Source organism: Neopsephotus bourkii, unplaced genomic scaffold (genome assembly GCF_033783945.1).
Source record: "Neopsephotus bourkii isolate Nb327-2 ecotype Australia unplaced genomic scaffold, CSIRO-AGI_Nbou_v1 NB_1373, whole genome shotgun sequence".
Classification (NCBI taxonomy): Eukaryota; Metazoa; Chordata; class Aves; order Psittaciformes; family Psittacidae; genus Neopsephotus; species Neopsephotus bourkii.
In genome coordinates this window covers 4,966,749-4,989,814 of record NW_026901852.1, presented here as the reverse complement: position 1 = coordinate 4,989,814, position 23,066 = coordinate 4,966,749, and the positions used below count along the sequence as shown (strand labels likewise).

At 40.6% G+C, this 23,066-nt stretch overlaps 1 protein-coding gene across 1 annotated transcript in view; it reads right to left on the bottom strand.

Annotated features, from left to right (window-relative positions):
* Window positions 1-459: 459 nt before the first annotated feature.
* The window catches only part of SOCS5 (suppressor of cytokine signaling 5), a 33,658-nt gene continuing 11,051 nt past the window's right edge, over window positions 460-23,066 (bottom strand). The window contains exons 2-3 of the mRNA XM_061367224.1: window positions 7,442-7,533; window positions 460-5,035 (exon numbers count right to left, since the gene is read on the bottom strand). Of these exons, the coding sequence (XP_061223208.1) occupies window positions 3,413-5,023 (1,611 nt within the window). The 5' untranslated portion in view covers window positions 5,024-5,035; window positions 7,442-7,533 and the 3' untranslated portion in view covers window positions 460-3,412. The remainder of the gene's footprint in view (window positions 5,036-7,441; window positions 7,534-23,066) is intronic.

The following is a 23,066-nucleotide window of genomic DNA, read 5'->3' as shown; positions in this document are numbered from 1 at the left end:
TTTTAAGGAACAAAAACATCAAGTTGAGCTGAGTATTCCGAGATCTTAACTCACACATAGTACTCCCCACATCCCCCGTTCTTTTCCAATCTGGTCAAAGATCTTTGTAAGGCTCTTTGCAAAACAGTCCTACTGAGTAAGCCCTTTCTACGTAGCCTTTCCTACAGAAAGGTCAATCACCTTGACAGAGCATTTTGCAAGATCAAATACTTATCTGCCATGCAACCAAATCAGGTTAGAAACATGCTACCATAACTTACTACATTGAATCCTATCAGTGGTTTGTGCACATCTTTGAAGATGACATGTATAAAATACCCTGAATGAAATCAGGTGAAGGTGTACTCCTCGAACAGAAAGCAGGAATTGCATTCTCAACACACCAACATTTTAGTGCCTTTAGAACTGAAAATGCACTCATTACTGCAACTCCAGCAGTCAACGCTCAAGCCTACTATGATTCAAAACATGATTATTTTTAGCATAACCACACTAGCAAGTTATTCTGTATATTTCAGTGAAGCAAAGCTTTAATGAAGTTGTAAGGAAACAGATAATTCCTTTTTCGTGTGCTTTAAGGCAGCAATAAATCCTCTCCATACAGATTATTTACACAAATGCAAGAGCAAACTTTCTGAGATAAGGGTTTGGGGTTTTTATTTCTTTTTTTTTTTTCCTCCAAAGATTTCACCACATGATAAAAAATGAAATGAACGTGTACTCCTGACCACATTGATAATGTCACAGCTAGAATCTCATCAGCTACTTTATGACAAGGAACTGCAATGGGTGTAAACAAAGAACAGGTCCCCACACTGGGGCAAAGCTTGGCTGCAGGCTGACTGCACGATAGTAATATTGAAAGCAAGATTTAAAGTAAACTCGTCTGGAATTCAGATCCAACTGAGGGAACAGTGAGAACGACACAGTGAAGGTACACTTAGGTGCAATTTCATGCTGGTGACTTCGTTTCTCTGCTTTTTATGCTTCGAGCAGATTTGAAACCAGGAGTTGCATATCCAATGACACACACAATTCAAAACTTAAGTGACCATTAGCACATTTGTACATATACTTACATACACTTGGTATTTACACACTCTAAACAAAGTTCCATTGTAACAGTTTAAGTCTTTTAAACACATGAAAGATAAGCTACTACAAAGAATGCATAACGGGATCACAAATTTTCCACAAGCATATAAACACACGTTTTAAAGTGCTTTCTGGGTGCTTCAGATTAACCCCTTGCAGTATGAGCTTTCATGTAGTGCTGTTCCAGTCATTACAAACATTACTTAAATCATCCTCCTACAGGTGCATTGTGAGTTCAAGGAAAACAACGACACCACTGGTGTACAGGTTTTAAGCTCTACCAACATAAATGTACACATTAAGTTCAGATGAAGCTGTCAAATACACTTTGGTTTATCATAGCTTGGGATAAATATCTGATAGAACAGAAATCGCACCTCTCCACTCTTTTTACTACAAAAAAGAAAGACCCCAACATAAATTGACAGTATTCTTTGGTAAAAACAGGACATTTGGCCAGTTTGCACATACATCTATTTATTAAAATAGTCTAAAAGTGGACAAATGCCACCGCTGTACTGTCAATTTACAGGAATAACCATTCCTTACGCAGTGGGGAGTATCAAAAGCTTAGCAGTTAGCCAATGGAAGAAGCTGAAACACCTTCAGCAACCATTAAAGGGGATCGATAAAGTTTTAGAATACTTTCTGCTTAACATTTATCCTTTCCATTACAAAAACCTGCAAAATGCTCTATGCCTGCAGACACGTCCGTTACTTTGCAGTGACTACAGAAACATTATTGAAAGGTGAACACCGCCAGGTTTCTGATAAGCAAGTAACAAAACCCAGGACTATGGTGTGCTGACTAAACCAGTCTTCAACTGCACAGTGTTTGTGCGTTACCTATACTAAGTACTAAGAAAAGCCTATTAAAAATTCAGTTAACTGCTACAAGTTATGTGAATATATAAAAACAGAGCAGATATACAAGTATAACACTGAACATACTGTACTTTATTAGCACAAAAAGCCAGAACAAGGCACAGCAAGCAGAAAAATACATCAAGAGAAGGGTTAGTGTAGCATACAAGAATAACGTTTATTGTACTTGCAGCCAAATGTTCCCTACCTCGCACAGGTCACTGCCATAGAGAAGTAAGTAATAACACACTGTAGCAGCTGGTAAAGAAACTAGGGAGCACTCGGAATTGGTACAAAACATGAAACAGGGGTCAGGGCATTCCAATGAAATTTTAGTGCAAAACCATCCAAGACAGAACTATTCTCAGTTCCATCTCCAATTAAATAAGCAAACAGAACTTAGAATCTTGTTTCTAAGCGATCTGTTGAAACTATCCATCAGTGCATATTACTTTAAGGTATTTTTAAAAGCGCAAATGGAAAGATATTTACAAATAAAGTGTAACAGTACCTTTGAAACCTGACATTTATTTCGGGTATGTCAGATTTTGTGTTCTGGTTATAATAATTCAACCACTTGTAATTTTCTCCATAAAAATATCAGACGACTTTAAATAATTAAACATTATTTTTCTCTTCACTATTACCTTCCATTGTCAGTTACTTGCAGGCAGGCCACCAAATTCTGGTTTAGGAAAAACCACCACCTTTTGTTGCATGGCAATAATGTAATCCCCTGTCCTGTCACTGAAGCAGTAATTCACACTGGAAGGTACTTAACTGTCCAAGACAGTATTACTTTTGCTAACAATGCCACTTAAATCTCCAAGTGTTTAAAATAGAATTACAGTACTGAGCAGGCATATTCAAGTCTTAATGATTAGGAAACCTTATACACTGAGAAACGCATGATTCATCTGTTAGTGTAAAAGCACCATTAACTCTTAATGGACTGCTTCGAATGAACTGCTCTTCGTTAAAGAAAAATAGTCTTAATTCACTAGTATTTGGGAACTTGTTTGTGAGCTAAATCAGTGCTTTGAGTAGTGGAGAGCTTTCAAGAAGGTAATTTTATAAAAATATTTCAAATATTAGCAAAAATGCTCCTCTACTAAAGCCTTTCTTAGCATTACATGAATGCCCCATGGAAAATGCCTCATAGTTTCTTCATCCAATTACTACAGCTCTAAAAGGGAAACAAAAATATTTAGAAATTAGCAAAAATATTTTCATTAGGCCTTAATGAAAAACGTGCAGAATTGTGTCTGCTTATTGTTTCCAAGAGGCATCACAACTTAGTCTGATTAACAGCAGGCAGCATCTGACAGGATACTAACACTCAGCTTAAATAGGATATTGCAGAAAAGCTAGACGTTGTTGGTGCGCTTGCTGCAGTTAAACCGTAACACACACAAAGAAAAAGCATATTCTAGAAGCTTATTCTGATTTCTTTTTACTTTGATTTTATAGGTTCCCGCTCCAGCCATCGCACCCTGACTTTTTGTTTATAGTGATACTCCTTGAGAAAGTCTTGCAACATTGAGGGTAGAGGAAGGTCATCAATTCCATCATACGTAGTGCACCTGCAGATTACTGCCCGGCAGATATACTGCAGACTAAAGGGGAAAGTCCTGTTCAGAGATACAGTAAGTAATGGTTCGAAGAACATGCAAGAGCTAGGGTCTTTGTAGTGTTCCAGAAGCCCTGTAACCGTGGAGGAGTGAAACACACAGGGATCGTGGGCATCGAAACTAAAGTTGTGATTCCACTGCTCAATGCGTGCGTGTAGCGATCGGTTGTAACGACGGAAGCTCACAGAGAAGAGGTAGTCCTCTTGCGCAGAATCCCTGAGCAAAAAAGTGCCTTCGGGTTTACCCTCCAGAAGTGCTTCTGCTTCATAGCGGTCCATCACCCCCCAGTAACACGGGTTACCTGTGATCTGAAGTAAGTCTGGCACAAGGCAGTGGATGTAATCGATTTGAGTGTGCACTTTCCAAGCCCCCTGCCTACTGATATGGCCGTGGCCCTCCCCAGACATCTGTCGCTGCTTCTGCCTGCGTGACTGCAGACAGAGCGTTGTTGTGTCCTCTTCAGAGTCACAGTTCCCTGGAGGCGTGAGGTTTTTGTCCCCGGTCAGCTCAGTCATACCAGGGGCTAACTTTGGTCCCAGTTTATACAATGGATTAACCTGTGCTGTAGCTTCAAAAGTATGTATTTGGGCATTGGGAGGGGGATCAACCCCTTCTTCAATACTAAGTCTACGTCTCTCTCTGAGCCTGTCTTCTTCATCTTCTGTGGAAACCAAGGAAGGATCAAATGTGTCAAAGAAAGTTGAATGAGGACTCACAGGAGCTGTGTGTTGTTTAATCAGATGCCACTTCTGAGCCAGGTCTGAGCCTGCAGGAAAAGGGCATTTCTCAAGCATTAGTTCAGAGAGATGGATCTTTCTTTTGTTGGAAAACAGAGGTTTGGACTGCTTGCTGTAAGTTCTCATGGGAAAACACAGCCCAACGGTATCCTGCAGACGCTGTCGCAGAGAACGGCTACCTACTGTCCTGCTTGACACCGCATCCATATCATGGACAGAGCTCACCCCGTACCTTCTCTCCCTCCTCTGCAAACCACTTCGTGTTCTACCAATTCTTTTTTCAGTATCCAAGGAACTCTGGGTTTTGGTAGAGCAGGAATGCTTCTTCTTCCCACCCCAAGGGGCATGCCGAGAATAGGAGTCCCTTCGAGCAAGCCTAGCTCCCGTGGTGACACACGAGTCATTCTCTTTCTCAATGCTTATTTCAACAATCTGAGGGATTTCCGTGACACAGTTTGGGTTTCGCCTTGCTGAATTCTTTGAAGGGCTTAAACCTAATTGCAAAGCAATGTTTTCTCTCAAAGGGCTACCGGGTTGTTGTTGAGCCAAATCAGTTATCTGGATAGCTTTCTCTTTAGCAGACGAGCAACTGCTGGAGTTCACAACCACATTTTCATTTTGGCTTCCACCCTCATGACTGAAGAGATTCTGGCACCTGTATTTGAAATTGTTCCACATCTTTCCCACTTTATCCATGGATTATGTTATCTAAATTCAAGAGGAGAAGAAATATTAAAATACAAATAGAGTTAAAAAAGAGACTACACCTTCAGTTATCAATTAAGTTACAGGCACAAAATGACTGTTAATTGAAAACACTACATTTTAAGAAGTGCTCTATTGTTCATATGGTTATGTGGAAGTGTCACACGTCACACCGTTCTGATAGTTAGAAAAATCCCATGAGAAAATGTTTAGGAAGTGACAAACATTTTATTTACAAGCAGGCCCTCCCCATTTTTTCTGCAGCATGTAGAGTTGGGTTTGATGAACAGGAAATACACAGTCTGAAATTCTTCATTTTAGGAAGAATCTGTAAATGACACGTAAAGTGTGACTCCCTGATAAGCTTCCAATAAGCAGCAGTAAAACAAATCCTGAAAAAGGACTGTTCAAGACACTCCAAACCATGATAGCAGTTAGTGAAATCCAACAAGCACGCTGCAAATGCCCAAATACACCATCTAAAAGCAAAAGCTCCAGCCATAGGTCAGATAAATTCCAAGCTGTAACTATCAAGATTATAAAAAAGTGCACAAAAATTGAAATTGGGGGGGGAAGCATTCAGCATTCTTAGATGAGGCAATTGCCAAAGACAAGGAAAGGCAATAAGGTATCAGCAGAACTCCAGAATTATAAACTCTCTCATAAATTAAAGCCATATATATGAAACACTTAAAAACAAAGAGGAACTGCCTGACTTTATTACTCAAGATATAAAAGAATGAAAGAGCTAAGGAGCTTTACTATCTTTAGTAGAAGCACTTAAAAAGAAACCAGCTTACAGCAGAAACACAATGACAGTGAATCATGAAGATACAGTCAAGAGATAAAAACATTAGCAGTGTGTATTCTGCAAGGACTTCTTTAGAAACAGAGTGTGATAATCGGAACAAGACTGCCAAAAACTCAAGACTGCCCTAGGACAGAGAGAAACAGGCTAATTCTCTACTAAAAAAGTCAGGCAATGCCAAGCTAAATTAGATCTAATTAAGTTCTGAGAGAAGTGCTAAACTTAAGGACTAAAACATGCCATCTTATCTAATTTAACTCTTAAGGAAAACTGCTCAGTCCTTTGGAAACATTACTTCAAGGCAACATTCCTCTGTTCCTGCAGTTCTTTTCTGATCACAGCTAGAAAGGAATCTGAAGCAGTGATTGAACACATTGGGACTCATGAAATAACGTGGATAATAAGTAAGCAATGCTCTAGTGATTCAGTCTAGAAGTCCCTTAAGATAAAGCACAGCTGTAAACCCATGACTTTATAGCAGAATCCACCAGGACTGAGGAAGAGTCAGAGGTACAGCTTACATCAGAATCATGGAAGGATAATGAATGTGAAACACCTAGCTGTTACAGGAACAGAAAGGAAAAGGAGCAAATGCTTTCTTCACCTGCTCCTCAGATAATTTAGCAAACCCAGCAAGCAAGGCGTCTACATCTAACTGCAAGGTATCTACATCTAACCGCATGAAGTAAAACCTTAAGACTTCAGTGTGGATGCAGGGAGGTGGTGAGGGGAAGCAGGGAAAACAGGCCTTAACAGTCTCTGGAAACTACTGGTACAAGTTAGCTAGAACACAATGCTAATGACAATATGAACAACACCCAAGTAGTTATTAAGGAGGGAGACACTTGCAGAGAAGTGTTATAGATAAGAGATGCTGTAAGAGTTCTGTGCATAGGTAAAAGTGTGTAAGCAACTGAGAAAATAATGTCTTCCTGATTAAAAAAAAACTGCCTAAATTTGCCTTTTCTGGAGTTGTCTGGACCAAGTCAGGGAACTCTGGGAGTTCCAAAGCAGCTGAGCTAACAAAGTCAGATAACATACAGATCTATAGGCACCCTACAACCATGTGTCCTGCCATAACAATAACCATAGCTGCTTGTGGTATCTCATATTCATCCACGCTGACCAGGAGGCAGCTTATGTTTGCTGGTTGCCAGCCTGTCAATACAGCATATATATGGTGGTCTTCTACCCACTTTTCTCTCAAGTTGTACATTTCTCTTCCTAGAGATGTTTAACATTGTTGGGAATGGAGAAGGAGGAAGAGAGAGTACACCACCTCCATTCTCTTGGGAAATCAGGCTAGAAGCAGTCTTTGCAACAATGCATTGGAATTACTTTCCCAACCAGTCACACACTGTTCAGTGGTGTCTTTTATTCCAGTACTGCTCATTATTGCTCTTTCTTTGCACTATTAGTCTAGAGTGTCTTTAGACTGTTAGATGGGTGGGAAACTCTCTACACTTGTCCAGAAAGCTTCAAGAGCAAAGGAAAACCAAACCCCCACCATACTGGCTTGACAGACTGTACTTTTCACAAGTTACATTTAACAGTTTAACTACTTTTTGTCATACTCAAGAGAATATAGACATCCTTCTTACCCAGAAAAGCATATGAGTCACTGTATTTTGTCTTCAGAATATACCTCAACATGAACTTGCTAGATTCCTTCTCTGAGTTCTGGACATGATTCCTACAAAGAGAAAAATGGCAAAATGGCATTTTTGTTAGCTGATAGAATAGATTTCAATTTAGGTGTTTACAGTTAGTCACTGGTATCAAAGTGATATTTTACCTATTATATCCCAAATATGTCCGTGGAACTGCCTGCTTACTATATACTTTTAATGCAAACCAACACAAACAAAAAGCTTTACGGAACTTTATTTCATCTCTTAACAATATTTGTCAAGAGTCCAGAAGAGGATCCTCAAAACTGAGCTTCTGAGCCCCAAAAGTGAAGCCACAGCATCTGGATCGCTGAAGTGCCAGGCACAATGGGCACACTCAGGCCTGTAAAAATGGATTCCCCTCAGTTTGGTCACAAGTCCAAAGCTGTGGTTCCCAAGTTGTGATTGGCAGTGCTGTCAGATCACCTCATGCTGCCTCTCCTCCTTGTTTCCAGCTGCTACATCACATCAAAAGGCAGCTAAAAATACACACTTTCCTAATATTACTTTTCCAGGTAAGCAACTGCTGTACTTGCCACAGGATGTTATAGGATTGTGCAGCAAGAGGCATATGAACCATGATTCTAAAAATGGGAAGGTGGAATACAAGACAAGCTCTTATTAAAAGAATAGGTCAGCACTTCCCTAAAATAATCATCATTGTTTTTCAGAAATCCAAGAGGAGTCGAGTGATTTAATACGCTCACACCACTGTCAGAAATCTAACAGAAACAGGACACAGGAGAGTAATTTTCTTCTCCACGCTACAGCCAAGCCTAGGACACCATTAAGAGTTAAAACATTGGGAGCTTATGTTAAAGCCTTACATGCAGAACAGGAAAACAATATTCAAATATGATGCATTTATTGAAATAAAAAAGCCCCATGGGGTTGAGCAATCACTACGTGAATATTAAAAGTTATTATCCCCATGCAGAAAATCCAGGGTAATGTCCGAAAAGCACTAAAGTTTCCCTTCACCTCTGGAAGCACCAAAAATCCCTGAAACACTTTTAAAGTTAGGCCTCACTGCTACTGAAAGATTCCATAGAAGTAACCTTTCCAGAGAGCAACAGTTACTAGGATAAAATTTTAGTATAGAATGGAGATCGAAGCAAAAGTAAGATTCTGCAACTTCAACATTTACACCCATTGCTTTTTGCCCCCTCCATTATGTTCCTAGCAACTCTACAAACACAAGACAGTAAAACCCAGTTCAGAGCAAGGCTTTAATGGAGCAAATAATGGTAAAGTTGCTACAATAAGGGCTATACAATTTCCAATAAAGCCTTCCTTAAACCATCAGATCATGCAGGCCTCCTAAGACATACCTGCATTCCAAACAAAACCAGCAATACTGTTTTACCGGCCACAGGTGACAAAGGGGCTGCACACTAACCATTTTAACTCATTAAAAATACAAAAAGGACACAGAAGCTGATCTTGACATTTCATGCTTAACGTGCACTATTTTATACATCAGTATTATTCCCTTGCTCTGCTCAGGAACACGAGCAGTCTGTGTACCACCTATCACACCAGCGATGCTAGCCAGCCGCCACAGCCTGGTGGACAAAGTTGCCTGGTGGCTACAGGAGGCAGTGGTTGCTTTGGAAACCCATCCCTCCCGAATGGAAAACTCAGTTTGGGTGACTGTCTCAGTTAAACCTCTCAACCTTGTGTAAGACTAAAACTTGAGTCATTGGTATGTAATATCCAATCTAGTAATTTGACATTGATTTAAACTAATGTGCAACAGATGTGTGGTTTCACAGATTTCCTGTGGCACTGCTAAGGCTGACAAAATACAAATTACTTCTGAACTGGCCCTAAAGTCATCCCAGTTTTACAAAGGAGCAATGCCAGGGGTTACTGCAGCCAAAACAGAAAACAAATTTAATTCTACCAAAATCTACAAAGTGAATTCACCAATTTGTAGGTTTTCTAAGAAAAAGAAATATTCCTAAACCAATCTGTTTTCAGCTAAAAATGATTTCTGTCTACTTTAAACTGGCATAAATTACCTTAAAAAAGCCCAACAGGTAGAAAGAACTCTACAGGGATAACAGAAACAATGCGCAGTAGTATCTTAACATTCTCTCTCCATCTGTAGTAAATGTAGAGACATTCAAAGCCATGAGGTTTGCATGAGTGCAGTCTTCAAAGAGAAGCTACCAAAACCGTTTGTGTAATACGATTTAAATAAAGACAACTGTTACAACCTGTTTGCAATCCTGAAGTACCACATATTAATAGATTACTGTGCAAACCCAGACCATTCTTCCAGAAGTGTCAAGAGATCTAACCAGAGCTTTCTGCTGTGACTTCCTAGGAGGAACATTCAAAGCCAAGGTTGTGTTCTGTCCTAAAGCTAATACACTTGTTCTACTCTCTCAGTGTTAGCTAACTTAAAAATCAGCTGATAAGGTAAACTACATCAAAAATATTAACTCCTAAAATGTACCATCTTCACAAAAGCTGATACACTGCATAACATATGACACCTTACAAAGCAGGTATAGTATGCTTATTAAAAAAACAAGCATCTACAAGACTCATTGTTTTGGTATGTTCATATGATGACAGCTTCAGAACACTGAAAGATAACAAGGAAAAAGCATCAAAAGAAAACAAAACCAGTCAAAAACCCCCAACCATCTGAAAACTGAGGGAAAGAGAGGGGAGGGAGACAAATCACAATCTCAGCTCTTTAAACACTGTTTAGTTCAATGCTAGCACTAGCCTACACAGGCAAGCAGGATAACACACTCCGTGACACTGATGCACATCACCTTGGACCACAGAGGTAAAGTGAAAGGAATGGAGGGAGTCTATGCTTCTATTTGGATTGTTCCTTACTTTGCAATGATTCAATAAGCAGTGACAACAGACTCTGTCATTAAAGACATTTGCTTCCCTTAAGGTATGCTTGCACAAGAGGTTAATGCCCTATTTGCACATTACCAAATGCCTGCTATAGGCTACTGCTCCTAGGGATGCACTAACAAAGCTGCTCACATAAGCACTCCTCAACCTTATTCAGTCAAAATGAATAAGGCTGGCAAACACCTACCCTTGAAAGTAACCCACTTGAGGAAGGAAGGAAGGAAGGGAAATACTAAGAATTACAAAGCAATTTCCTCCCTTCCAATACACATTCCAGAGATAATGAATTACTACTGTACATTAAGAGACAGCCTTTGTTGAAAAACAAGGAATATGTTGGCTTATGTGGAACCATGCATTTTTCTGCACATGCACAAAAACGTGTTCATTGCAGACAGCTTGAACTGATTTGGAGGCTGGAAGGAAAAAGTGGCTGTTATTTCTTAACTAGTCAAGGTAAAAGGCCCAAGTGTCCCAAGTGTTCATGAAAGCCTCATTAGGAAAAAAAATAGTAGTGCTTGGCCCTATCAGTCTCTGATAACTTGCAAGTGCTGCTGTGTAGCGAGAAGAATCTGAAGGTCTGAACCACCAAATCAAAACTCAAACCCACCAAGATGTAAAGGACACCAAACTGAATTCCAACAACACAGAAAATTGGCCTAAGTCAGTACTGCAACCAAAAGAAATGGCATCAGCCTCTTCCTGCCCACCTGTGCTGGTGCAGGAGGTGGTCTGCACACCATATGGCTGCTCAGTCAACCAGCTCAAGGAACTGATCCACACTGAAATGAATTCTCTCAAACAGTCTTAATCATTTATTCCATCTGGTTTGACTTCTGTCTAAACATTCATGGTAACTCAAGGGATGACTGGGTGAGGAGGGAAAAGCAGCAGCCAGGGCAAGAATGCTTCCTTCCACTGCAGCACTGGTTAGTTCTACTCAAGATAAGAAGACCTGAAACAGCTACTTTGAAGCCTACCATGTTAATCAGCTGTGGGGCTCTGACTGCAGACAGAGAGGTTAGGACTCTATTTAAGCTGCTGCTTTGAGCATTCATGTTGAAAGTTCAGCTGCTGAAAATGCTTACTTCAAAACTAACATGCTGAGTTGGCTGGATGCGCCCTGCTAAAACAGAGGGAAAGCTACAGGTTTCAAGGACTTAAGCTGGCAGACTGTCAGCTCAAAGAAAAACAATGATATTTTCCCATTATTCCAACCTGAAAGTAAGAAGTAATCTTCTCCCCGGCCTTGGTGCAGATTCACAAGGAGCAAGAAGTAGTCTTGGCTTGGATAGTTGATGTTCTGGCCATTTCTTTCCAAGTGGCCACACACTGGTAACTTAAGCTCAGATATTTCAAACAGTGGGATATATCCTTATAGCCCCTTCACTAGGCTCTGGAGTTCAGAAAGGACAATGTCAGGACTACTTGTGTTCACGTTAGATTACAAAATACCGTGCAGCTGCTATCATTTCTTTTTTGTTCAGAAAATCTAAAATCCCTGAAACAGAGAAAACATCAATGGAAGAACAGAATGTGAACAACACCGACTCAAAAATAATGAGGCAGTTCTTTCCGAACTACTCATTTCCCTGTACTTACACAAATATAGTGGATAATAATACAACCGTCATGAACAAAGCCTGTATTTCTAATTATAAGGATCACAGAACTACACACAGCAAGCATTGCGTTTCAGGTATTAATACAGAAATAATGCTATACAGATCTACTGAGAACTGTACATTCTGGTAGATACCCATGGTAGAATCTCTGCAAATTCAAGATAATGATGCATATTCATTCCAAGTAAAGACACCCTCAAATCATTCAGGCAGTGTCCTGATGGCCACACATCATAACATAGTAAGCCACACAAGCAACATTAAACAGAAGCAGTTTATTTTCAATTACCTCTGCACACCCTAAGCAGGCAACTCATAACTTCCCCTTAATGCTTGAAAAAGTAAAAGCAAAGGCATTAAGTTAGCAAAGTAAGGTGCCCGCTATGGAAGAGATCTCTTGATGGGAAGTTCTTTACTGTAAGGGTGGTGAGGCACTGGAATGGGTTGCCCAAGGAAGCTGTGAATGCTCCATCTCTAATGGTGTTCAAGGCCAGGTTGGACAGAGCCTTGGGTGACATGGTTTAGTGTGAGGTGTCCCTGCCCATGGTAGGGGAGTTGGAACTGGATGATCTTAAGGTCCTTTCCAACCCTAACTATTCTATGATTCTATGACTTGCTGAACTAATGTTTCTGTACTGCTGGTTTAACTCTCCTCAAACAAAAGCTGCCAGAATACTCTTTATTAACTCATGTGGGCAAAGTAAATGGCTCCAGTCAGTGTTCACATTAAGTAGGGCAGCCCTCTTGATGACCCCTGCAAAAGCTGCGAGTACTCTGGAAAACATTATGGAGCTCTCCCCTAGCAGGGCAGAATTTGTTTCTACTTTTAAGAACGCTAATGAGGCATATTCTTCTCTATCAAGTCCTAAAATATAAACAGGTCTCAAATTGATATAAAGAGTGATCCAACAGTTACATGCATTCAATTCTTGTGAGTTCTGGGTTAAGGAAAAGCATACCTTAATACCTAAGCCTCACTAAAAGCAAAGGAAATTGGAAGCAAAGTTGAACAGATGAGTCAATCACATCCCTCCTTCTAGACTAGCTCAGTAGAAACATCCAATTTCAGATTATTTTGTCAACAGTGCATTTCATTCAGTTGCAAATTGGCTGTTTTGCAAACAAACAGTTCCTCTCTTTTGGGATCAATTTCTCCTGTTTTAACAGTCTTATTCCTACTGCTACATTTTTCAACACCTCTACAGCCTGCCTAAGGCCTCTCCCTCCCCATAGTGCCTTTGCTCCCCTACAAGCATCTCCTTTAGACACAGAGCTCTTCTCAAGCACCCAGCTACTTTCCCTGATCATCTTCTGTCTAACCAAGCAAAAGATCATATGCTTCAATACAAATCAGTTAGCTGCCACCTCTCAAAACTGGTAACAAACCTACTTGTCTTTTACCTGTGGGTATGACCTTGCTACTATCAAGTGCTCCAGTAATGTTAGCAGTGCACAAAAAATACAGATCCTACCCATAAAACCTCAGTGGATTTTTTTAATGTTCATCCAAAATGGCAAATTAATGATCTGAGCAACTCATACTGCAAGAGATCTTATTTTTTTTAAGTGCATGTAGCAATATTTAGTCTTCAGGTTAACACTATTTAACTGCAGTTCCTAAGAACACACAGTTTAGACTGCTACTCTTTAGTTGTTGTGGTTCTAGGGACTTTTGAAGTTTCAGGTCCATTCCACTCAAATTTGGAAGTAGGGTGGCTTTTTTAATGCCTTGCAAATAGTTTTTATAACAATACTGCTTTTTCCTGTGTAGTCACCATTGTCGATACATCAGTAGAGGTACTCCTTCTCCTGGCAGCAAGGTAAGTGACTTGAAATGTTTAAAAACATGAAACATTTCATTACAATTTATAGTTCAATGATATTAATGGATGACCTGTAAATTGGTCTAAATCCCTTGATGCCAATGTACTTCTAGAGAGAGATTAAGCTTCAAGCTACTGGGGAGAGTGGTCCAGCTACCGCCATGCTCTATCTCTAGTAGAAGGTGGCCTAGGATGGATGGTAACCCCCAATCTACATTCTTCCGTGCCAGAAGCTTGACAAGTAAACTCTATCACTACAGCACCACTGGCAATCCCCTACCAGTTTCTTTATAAAATGTGTTTTCATAGAATAGAAGCACATTTGAATAGCCGCAGGGCGAGACCAGGGGATTTAACCTGCAAAGCACTTGGTGAGCAAGGGGTTAAAATCCTGCTAAGACTACCCCACAGCTGCTATCAGCAGTCAGGCTTGTCAAGGGAGGCTCTGGGCTGTCTTGACAAGACTAATTGGCAGCAAGCACCTGGTTCCCTAGGCTGGGCCCTGGTAGGTAAAAGAATATAAACCCTGTAAAGAAGGAGGAGAAGCAGCTGGAAGGCTTCCAGCAAGCCCAGCCTGTTTCATGCTTTCACTCGGATCCACAGACAACTCCATCCGAAACCATACCCAGTTGGAGCTATCAGAAACGTTTCCTGCAGCTTTCCAGCTGAAAGGAACCTGTTGCTTTATGGCTGTGTACCTGCGAGCTCTGCCACTGAGTGCCCACCAGGCCTTGCTGTGCAGGGTCATGCTGCGGCACAGCCAACTGCAACATCACCACTACTATTAAATTGCAGCACAAGTGGAATTTTGGTTTTCAAATGCCACCAAAAATTAGCTTAAAAGTATTATTATAACTTTAAGATTACAGAGCAATATGCCAGAAAATCAAAACTAAGACTGTCCTGGATATTCTGCTTATCAGCAGCAAATTATAGTGCATCTCTGAAGAAAGGGAAGAAAGTAGTAAATCCAAACCAATTCTGGAAACTAGCTAGAAGTAAGCTGCACAAGGAACTTGAAGGGGGACTTCCAGAAGTGTGAAAAGACATTTAGAACATGTTTTGACCTCTGCTAGGAATCACAGAATCATGGAACAGTTAGAATTGGAAAGGACCTTAAGATCATCCAGTTCCAACCCCCCTGCCATGGACAGGGACATCTCACACTAAACCATGTCACCCAAGGCACTGTCCAACCTGGCTTTGGACACCGCCAGGGATGGAGCATTCACAACTTCCTTGGGCAACCCATTCCAGTGCCTCACCACCCTTACAGGAAAGAACTTCTTCCTCATATCCAATCTAAACTTCCCCCATTACCCCTTGTCCTGTCACTACAGTCCCTAATGAAGAGTCCCTCCCCAGCATCCCTATAGCCCCCCTTCAGATACTGGAAGGCTGCTATGAGGTCTCCACACAGCCTCCTCTTCTCCAGGCTGAACAGCCCCAGCTTTCTCAGCCTATCTCCATACAGGAGGTGCTCCAGTCCCCAGTCATCCTCGTGGCCTCCTCTGGACTTGTTCCAACAGTTCCATGTCCTTTTTATGTTGTGGACACCAGAACTGCACACAATACTCCAGGTAAGGTCTCATGAGAGCAGAGCAGAGGGGCAGGATCACCTCCTTGAATAGGAGATCCATGATTTCAGCAGATCTGAAGCTTTCTGAAATTCCACTCTTAGTTTTTTGCAATATTAAAACTCAAAACACTTTAAAGCATTAGCCTTGCAGGTTCAGTCCCTGAGGTAGGGAATTTTTTCTTAGGAGTAAGGGGGAAAAATACCAGTTTGCTAGCTTAGCAGTTTTACATTACTGAATCAACAAACGTCTAATTATCTATACACACACAAGAACATACATAAAATAAATGCATCAATATACTCCAGGGTTTTTTCCTCCAGATTTTTGTTTAAGACAGTGTAAGTATAAATACTGAAAAGAAAATCCTAGATTCTTTAGAGCAAAGCATTCAGCTGAGACTTTATGCCTGTGCCAAGTTCCACATTTTAGGTGGTTTACTTTTAGCTTGCTAGTCAAGAATTCCAACAATGTACAGTAGCATGAATATTTCCATAACTTAACTGCAGATTTGGAAGTGTTAAAAGGCAAAGTCAGCATAGTCTCTGTATGGCATGTCAATCAATAAGCGTTAATGCAGAATTATGGTGTTTGTGAAAACTAGAGATTGCGATGGAAGAACTTGATAGTCAAACCACTGGTGGTCCCTAAGAGCCATGCAGTGTGCCACTTCGGTTTTAATTGAACACCTTATGTAAACAATTGCACAATACCTTTAGCTGATAGTGATGTTAAACAGGGCTAACACAAAGATCCATTAGCAATCTTTAAAAAGAAAATGAGATTGTAAATTGCTAAGTTTAGAGGTACTGCTTTAACAATAACAGAAAATGTTTCCTACAGTGACAGTGCAGAACAGATCCAGCTCTTTGCAATACCTGCTCTCCTTCTGTATTCTGCACCTTTACACAAACAAGGCTAATGAGTAAATTTAGAGTCTCTCTTGGTCTACACTCATGAGTGGACAGTGCCCGTGCCCATGGCAGGAGGGGCCAGAACTGGATAACTTTTAAAGTCCCTTTCAACCCAAACCATTCAATGATGCTACAATTTGAATGAATGCTTATTCTAGCAGAGGAGCATCTGTGTGTTTTAAGTGACAGAGCCCCCACAGGATGAGAACTTTCTAAGAAAAAAATGTGTTTGGTTAATTTCTAAATTCTGAAAATAAAATAGATAAATGCTCTGCCTTTTGAGGTCACCTATCTAATCCTACAGCTGCCTCCAGATTCACTAAGGATTGTTGCACCAAGCCCTAGTCATAGACCAATAACCCACTGCTTAGCTAATGTCTATTAGTGCCTACTAATCAATAGGAAAATGGCTTACCTAAAAAAGGCAACTCACTACCTGCAATACCACTCTAATAGCCACACACGCACAACAGCTTATGCAGTACTGTCAAGTCACCAAGTATCCAAGGGCTGCTATCTGATACAGGTAAATATAAGTTATATGCTGCAGGAATTAGAAAAATTGATCTTTACAACAGCAGTACCAGCTGCACAAGACTAATAAAACTCATTATCCTCTTCTGTCCTTCATCAGATGTATGAAAGCAGAGATGCAGTTGTAGGAATGGTGTAAGAGACTGTGCTTCATGCACAAACTTTGCAGCACCACAGCAAACAGAAAAGAAAGCTAAATCAGACAATTACTGGATGCTGAACTTGCCACAGAAGGGGTATTAAAAGAAAAAAACAACCCAACAACATAACAACCAAACAAAAAAAAACACAGAAAACCAAACAAACCACAAACAGAGTAAGTGATTGATGCTGTTTCACCATTATCAGCTCGAGATCACAATTTACCACCCCCGGCATGAAAGGAACAGAAGAGTATAGCTCTTCCTAGGTTGTATCACATAAACAGAATTTAGCCATAGCCAGGGCACCCTAAGGGTGATAGTCCATGATAACTAACCTACTATTGCTTTTCTACTAATCAAAGGGATATTCCCGCTTCGCTCCCATCCCTTTGCATCACTTCCAACATTCATCTGATCTCTACTTTCACTATGAGCTAATTAACGGAAGCACGAGACAGACCAGCAAGCCCTTGCTAGGAAAAAGAAGCCAGAAAAGACAAGTGACAGCATGAGTGCAGGAGAAGCTCCAGGAGAGAAAAGGAGAAAACCCATCTCTCCCAGCAGCAGTGAGCTGTTAACAGTGGTTTAGCCACTTCTATAAAATCCTACTCCTTAATGTTAAACCACGCTTTCCTTATACCAGGGAACGTACTTTATTAAAAATTATAATGAAGTCATCATTGTGCAGCAAAAAGATAAAATGAAGCCTTGAGACCAAGACTCATCTAGAGAAATAGTGCACATTTCAGAGGATACAGGAGCCATACCACTATCAACAGGAAAATCTATCAACACAGAAATACAGGAACTATTCCTCTTCATTTTTCAATAAAGACAGTTCAACTGTTACTTAAAATACCAGACAATCTACACAAACATTTTCAAGATGACAGGGACAACCTGTTCAATAAATGACTTCAGGAAGCTATAATCCTTTAGCATCCTCCACATCAAAATAATATTTCTACATCAAGAATCAAATTCAAGTTTCCTCAATTTATCATCAGGAGATGTGGCAGTTTCCACATCTAGTACTGTCACATGGAGGCCAGAAGTTCCTGATGGAAAACATGCCTGGTGATCACAAGAATGAGGATTCAAAATTCTCATTCCTAGGCAAAAACTAAGACATTTTCTCGAGATGCTGAAGATTAGCCACAGCTTGAGCATCCCCAGAACCATTAAAGCTGAAGGGTCCGAGTAGCTACAAGTTATTCAGTGCAACTTCAAAATCTTCTGCTATAGACTGGCAGGTGGAGAAAGGAGGGGAAACCAAAGAACACTGTCTAGTGTCTGAGGGTATATAGTATGGCACATTTCTGCTAGCACTGCCTCAGCAGCACATAGGCATACAGAATTAACCTGAAGGTAACTTGAAATCCATCCTGACTCAAAGAAAACATTTACTTTCATAACAGTTATGACAAGCAGCCAGACTAGAACATCTTTCAGCAAAATCTGTCTGTTCTATCCTAGACTGAACAGAGGAAAAAGAAGGAACTCCTGCTCAACCTGGTACTAACTTCTGGTGAAGTTCACACTGCCATAGTGGGCACTGCTGCTAGTTCAGAGGAAGGACAGCAAAAAACTTAGTAAAGGTTCTCTCACCTAACTTCAAGTGTCAACATTAATAGACACAGATCTTGCTACAGGAGAAATGCATTAAAAAAGAATACTTTAAGCTGTACAATGTCAACAGGCAAGACCACCTTTCTTATAGCTTGAACCAGCCACCTCCAAAAGAGCAGAGACATTCAGCCTACTTGGTGGGCTTTAAAGTCTTCTTCCCAACAACAAGAACATGGCTCTGAAAACACATTTCCCTTTTTCCTTTTTAATTCCTATTTTACAATCATCTAATGCTTCCCATTATTAGATCACACTCAGTGGCTGCCTTTAGCTTCCTAGTTTGGTCTGAATTTGACAGGCCAGGTAGCTACCTAAAATAGCTCTTCAAAGCTGACACTGTTGGAGGAAAAACATCCAAAAAAGGTCATATTATGACTGTAATAATAAAAAACACAACAACTAGACCACCACCTCATCTTATAAATTAAGGAAGCATGGACGTTGTGTGGTACCTCTCCTCTCCTTACAGAAGTACAGCCAAACGTTGACCAGTCTGGAGCTCCCAAAATTTAAAAAAAAAAAAAATTAAAAATAAATAAATATATATATATTTTAGATTCATTGTCTCAGAAGTCTTTCCAGATTTTATCTCTTAAGGTCTCTAAAGAATCAGATTGAGCTTTTCTGGATGACTGTCATGGCAACCAGTACTGACCAAATGTGTATACCCTACTCCTACAAAGTGACTGAGCGTGCTCCCTACAATCCACACTTACACATTAGTATGATGAGTGGCATCCTTGTTACAAGTAACCTATGTGTTCACATACAGGCAAAGCCAAACTTTAGCCCAGTATGGATACCTCTAAAGAAAGTCTTGTCAAAGTCACAGTCAAGAGTACAGGTGTTGGTAGGAGTCTGGAGGTACTGGGGAGCTGTTGGGACAGGAAGGGAGGAGGAATGAGCACATGATTCCAGAGCTGATGTGTGTCAGGGCTGTATCATGGAGATTTCCCACCTGGCCTTGTCCCATAAGGCCCCATTCAGTCCCCTTATTAACGTGGGACAATTGTGTTCCCAGGCTCTGCAGAGCTTACTGCAGTCCAGAGACGTACTTGAAAGGAAGGTCCTACTAAGCACACGGAGTATGGGCAGTCTCCAAGGAATTCCACAAAGAAATGTTGCCATGTCTAGGTCACAAATATTCAAATTCAGAGAACTGGCTCAATTTTGGCAGATTTTCATATAAAAGTAAAACATCAGAGCTCAGCCAGAGGCCACCCACCAATAAATGTCAAGTGGATGTTCCAGTTCAGAGGTGCATTACAGTCTTTCAAAGAAGAAACTGACATAAACAAAATGGCAGAGATTTATTATAGTTTTACTTCTGAAAACAGATGAGGCATTTTGGCTGAAAGCTTTAAACAAAATCAAACTCAAGGCAAAGAAATGGCATGAAATATTTCAGTCCAAAAGACTGGAATTCAGAAAGTTATAAGCAACTGAATACAACATCTCTTCAAAATTGTCTAACACCTCCTATTATCTGTGGCAGAGATGAAGGAAGAACACCAGTGGGAACAATGAGTCATGTGTGAACTCCCAGTGTTGCTTATGCAGCAATGCACTTTGCTATAGAAGTTCACAGCTGTGCAACAAAATAGGACACTTTGTCAATGACAGAGAGTCATGGCTATTCAAACTGTCCATTAAGAGTCTGCAAGCTGACGGGTGAACAACTAGACACTGTCGGGGTTATTTGTGTAATGGCCAATGTCAGGTTCAGTGAAACGACAGAGCAGGATGATCCAGCAAGCACAAATAAAATATAAAGCTTACCTTACTAAACATTTCAGCTATTTGTCTGCTCATTGAGATCATGTACTGTAAACACTCTGCCATCTTGTTCACTCCAGAAAACGTTTATGCAAGGCAAATCAGAGTGACCTTTGCAAGCATACTCAATTGCAAGACTTCAAAGCCTTCATCTTGTACAATGGTACACTCCATCCTGAGAGCACAGAGTAGAGGCAGTGAACTAGAAAGTGAAGCAATATGAACATATACTGTAGTCAATACTCTCTTAAGTTATTGCTTAAAATAAGGGACTTCTAGGCCCACAGTAAGCAGGAGCTACAGTCCACAAGGACCAGGTAAGACCCCTCAAAGAGTCTGAAGAGGAGAAAAAGCCCACTTCAACAGTAAGAAAACACAATGACCAGGAGAGGTTTTTCTTCACTCTTCTGGACATTCCATTTAACCTCCGTTCACACATAAATAAAACCAGAAAGAGCTCTTCACATCCAGCTACCATTGCTCAACTTTCACCACGGGCAATTTGAAGCATCATAAAGCAACACTACATGCAGGCAGCCTAGTTTTGGAATACCTATCAATATAGCCACACCTGGTCCAAAGTTGTACCTTTGTTTGTTCGGGGTTTTGTTTATTTTGGGGGTTTTGTTTGGTTTTGTGAGGTTGTTTGTTCAGATTGGGTTTTTTTGTTTGTTTCCTTACACAATAGACTTTAAGTATTATATAGTGTTATATTTTATATTATAGTATATAGTCTACTCTAGACTTTATAGAATAGACGTTCAGTTGGAAGGAACTGTCAATGATCACCTAGCCCATCTGTCTGACCAATTCAGGGCTGACCAAAAGTTAAAGCGTGTTATTAAGGGCATTGTCCAAATGTCTCTTAAGCAGTGACAGGCTTGCAGCATTAGCCACCTCCCTAGGAAGCCTCATTCAGTGTCTGACCACCCTCTCAGTAAAGAAATGCTTCCTAATGCCCAGTCAAATCCTTCCCTGGCAGAACTCTGCGCCGTTCCCATGCATCCTGTCACTGGATAACAGGGAGAAAAGATCAGCACTTCCCTCTCCAATTCTTCTCAGGAACCTGTAGAGACCAATGAGGTCATCCATCAGCCTCCTTTTCTCCAAACTAGACAAGTCCAAAGTCCTCAGCTGCTCCTCATAGGACACTCCTGCCAGCCCTTTCACCAGCTTTGTTGCCTCCTATGGACACAGTCAAGGACTTCAACACGTTCCCCCAACAGATCTCTATGGTCGTATGTGCTTTCTACCCGAGGAGAGGGGAGAAAGATGCAAAAGCAGCAATAATTCCTTTAACAGCAGCGCGTGTTGGCACCACGTAACACCCCAGGGATCACATACAAGTTTGGTATTGCCACCACCAGCAGTTATGCTACTGTGGGCACACTGCAAGCTTCAGCTCTGCAGATTACACACACACAGAACTTGGTTTCACCTCCTTCTCCTCCCTCACTTTATAATACATGCCTTTGCTGCTGCTGCTCCTCACAAAGTTCAACTCTATGTTCTTTCTGTGTACTCCCATACAACAACCGAAGTACATGAATACACAGTTCCCTCCTATCTACTTCCTGGATGTGTAGGATAAGTAAGCTGGCAAAGCCTTTTGAGCAGCAATTTTCTACATGCATTTATTTGAGCCCCAGGCTTAGCTCCTGCATTGAGGCATTAACTGCCTATGCTGCCTGAAATGCTAAAGTACAATCACTTTCCATTAGAGCTAAACACATGGTTCAACTCCAAAGTTAGTAAAAAGATAATAAAATACACATACAAAGCTAAATGAGTAGGAAACAAGGATCACAAGCACTGGATTCATCTAAGCTTAAGGGATTTGCAAATGTTGCTGTATCGGCAGGCCTACCTAGCAAGATTTTGTAACAGAGAGGTAGCTGTGCACACTGATACTCTTTTCCCCATTTAGCTTCCATTACTGTTCCAAAGTCCAGATTTTTTTTTCCAACAAAGCTGTACCTAGCACCACCATAACTCCTACTACACAAACCATGGTCTTGACAGCACTGTAACGACAGCTAAGATCAAGACTACTTCTCCATGCCAATACCAAACTCAGCTGAGTTTGTGAAGCATTTCTTGATCACTCCTTATACCAGTACTATGGTGGTTTTGTAAAACAGAAGCACACACTGAGCACTCGGAATATATCTCTAATAAGTCTGAAAAACCAATGGTCTATGTTATGTTTATGCAGTAACATATAGTTAATTAACTATACTCCAAACAAGGTTCCAGTCCCTGCACCATAAGATTCCACAACAGTAATGTGGAGACACTGACCCCTGCCAAATATCTTTACATATATTTTTCTCTAGTTCTGACAGTTGTCCTCCAGAATCAACTTGATCAAATATATCTACAAATTACCATCTTCCTGCTTTCATTCTAGTTAACTGGAGAGCAGGTTTTCTACATACAAACACTGGTTTGTAAACAGCCTAGCAAGTGCTGTGCAATTCATGTGAAAAGACACGCTGTACATATGTAGTATCACAATGTAATTCCATTCAGAGGTAGTTGCAAGAATAAAACTCATATTCATTGGAAATCCTGAGCCAAATAAGAGTGTTCTTTGCCCTTGTGAAGACAACTTACAGTGATTAATGGCAGAACTAAATATCCTTCAGA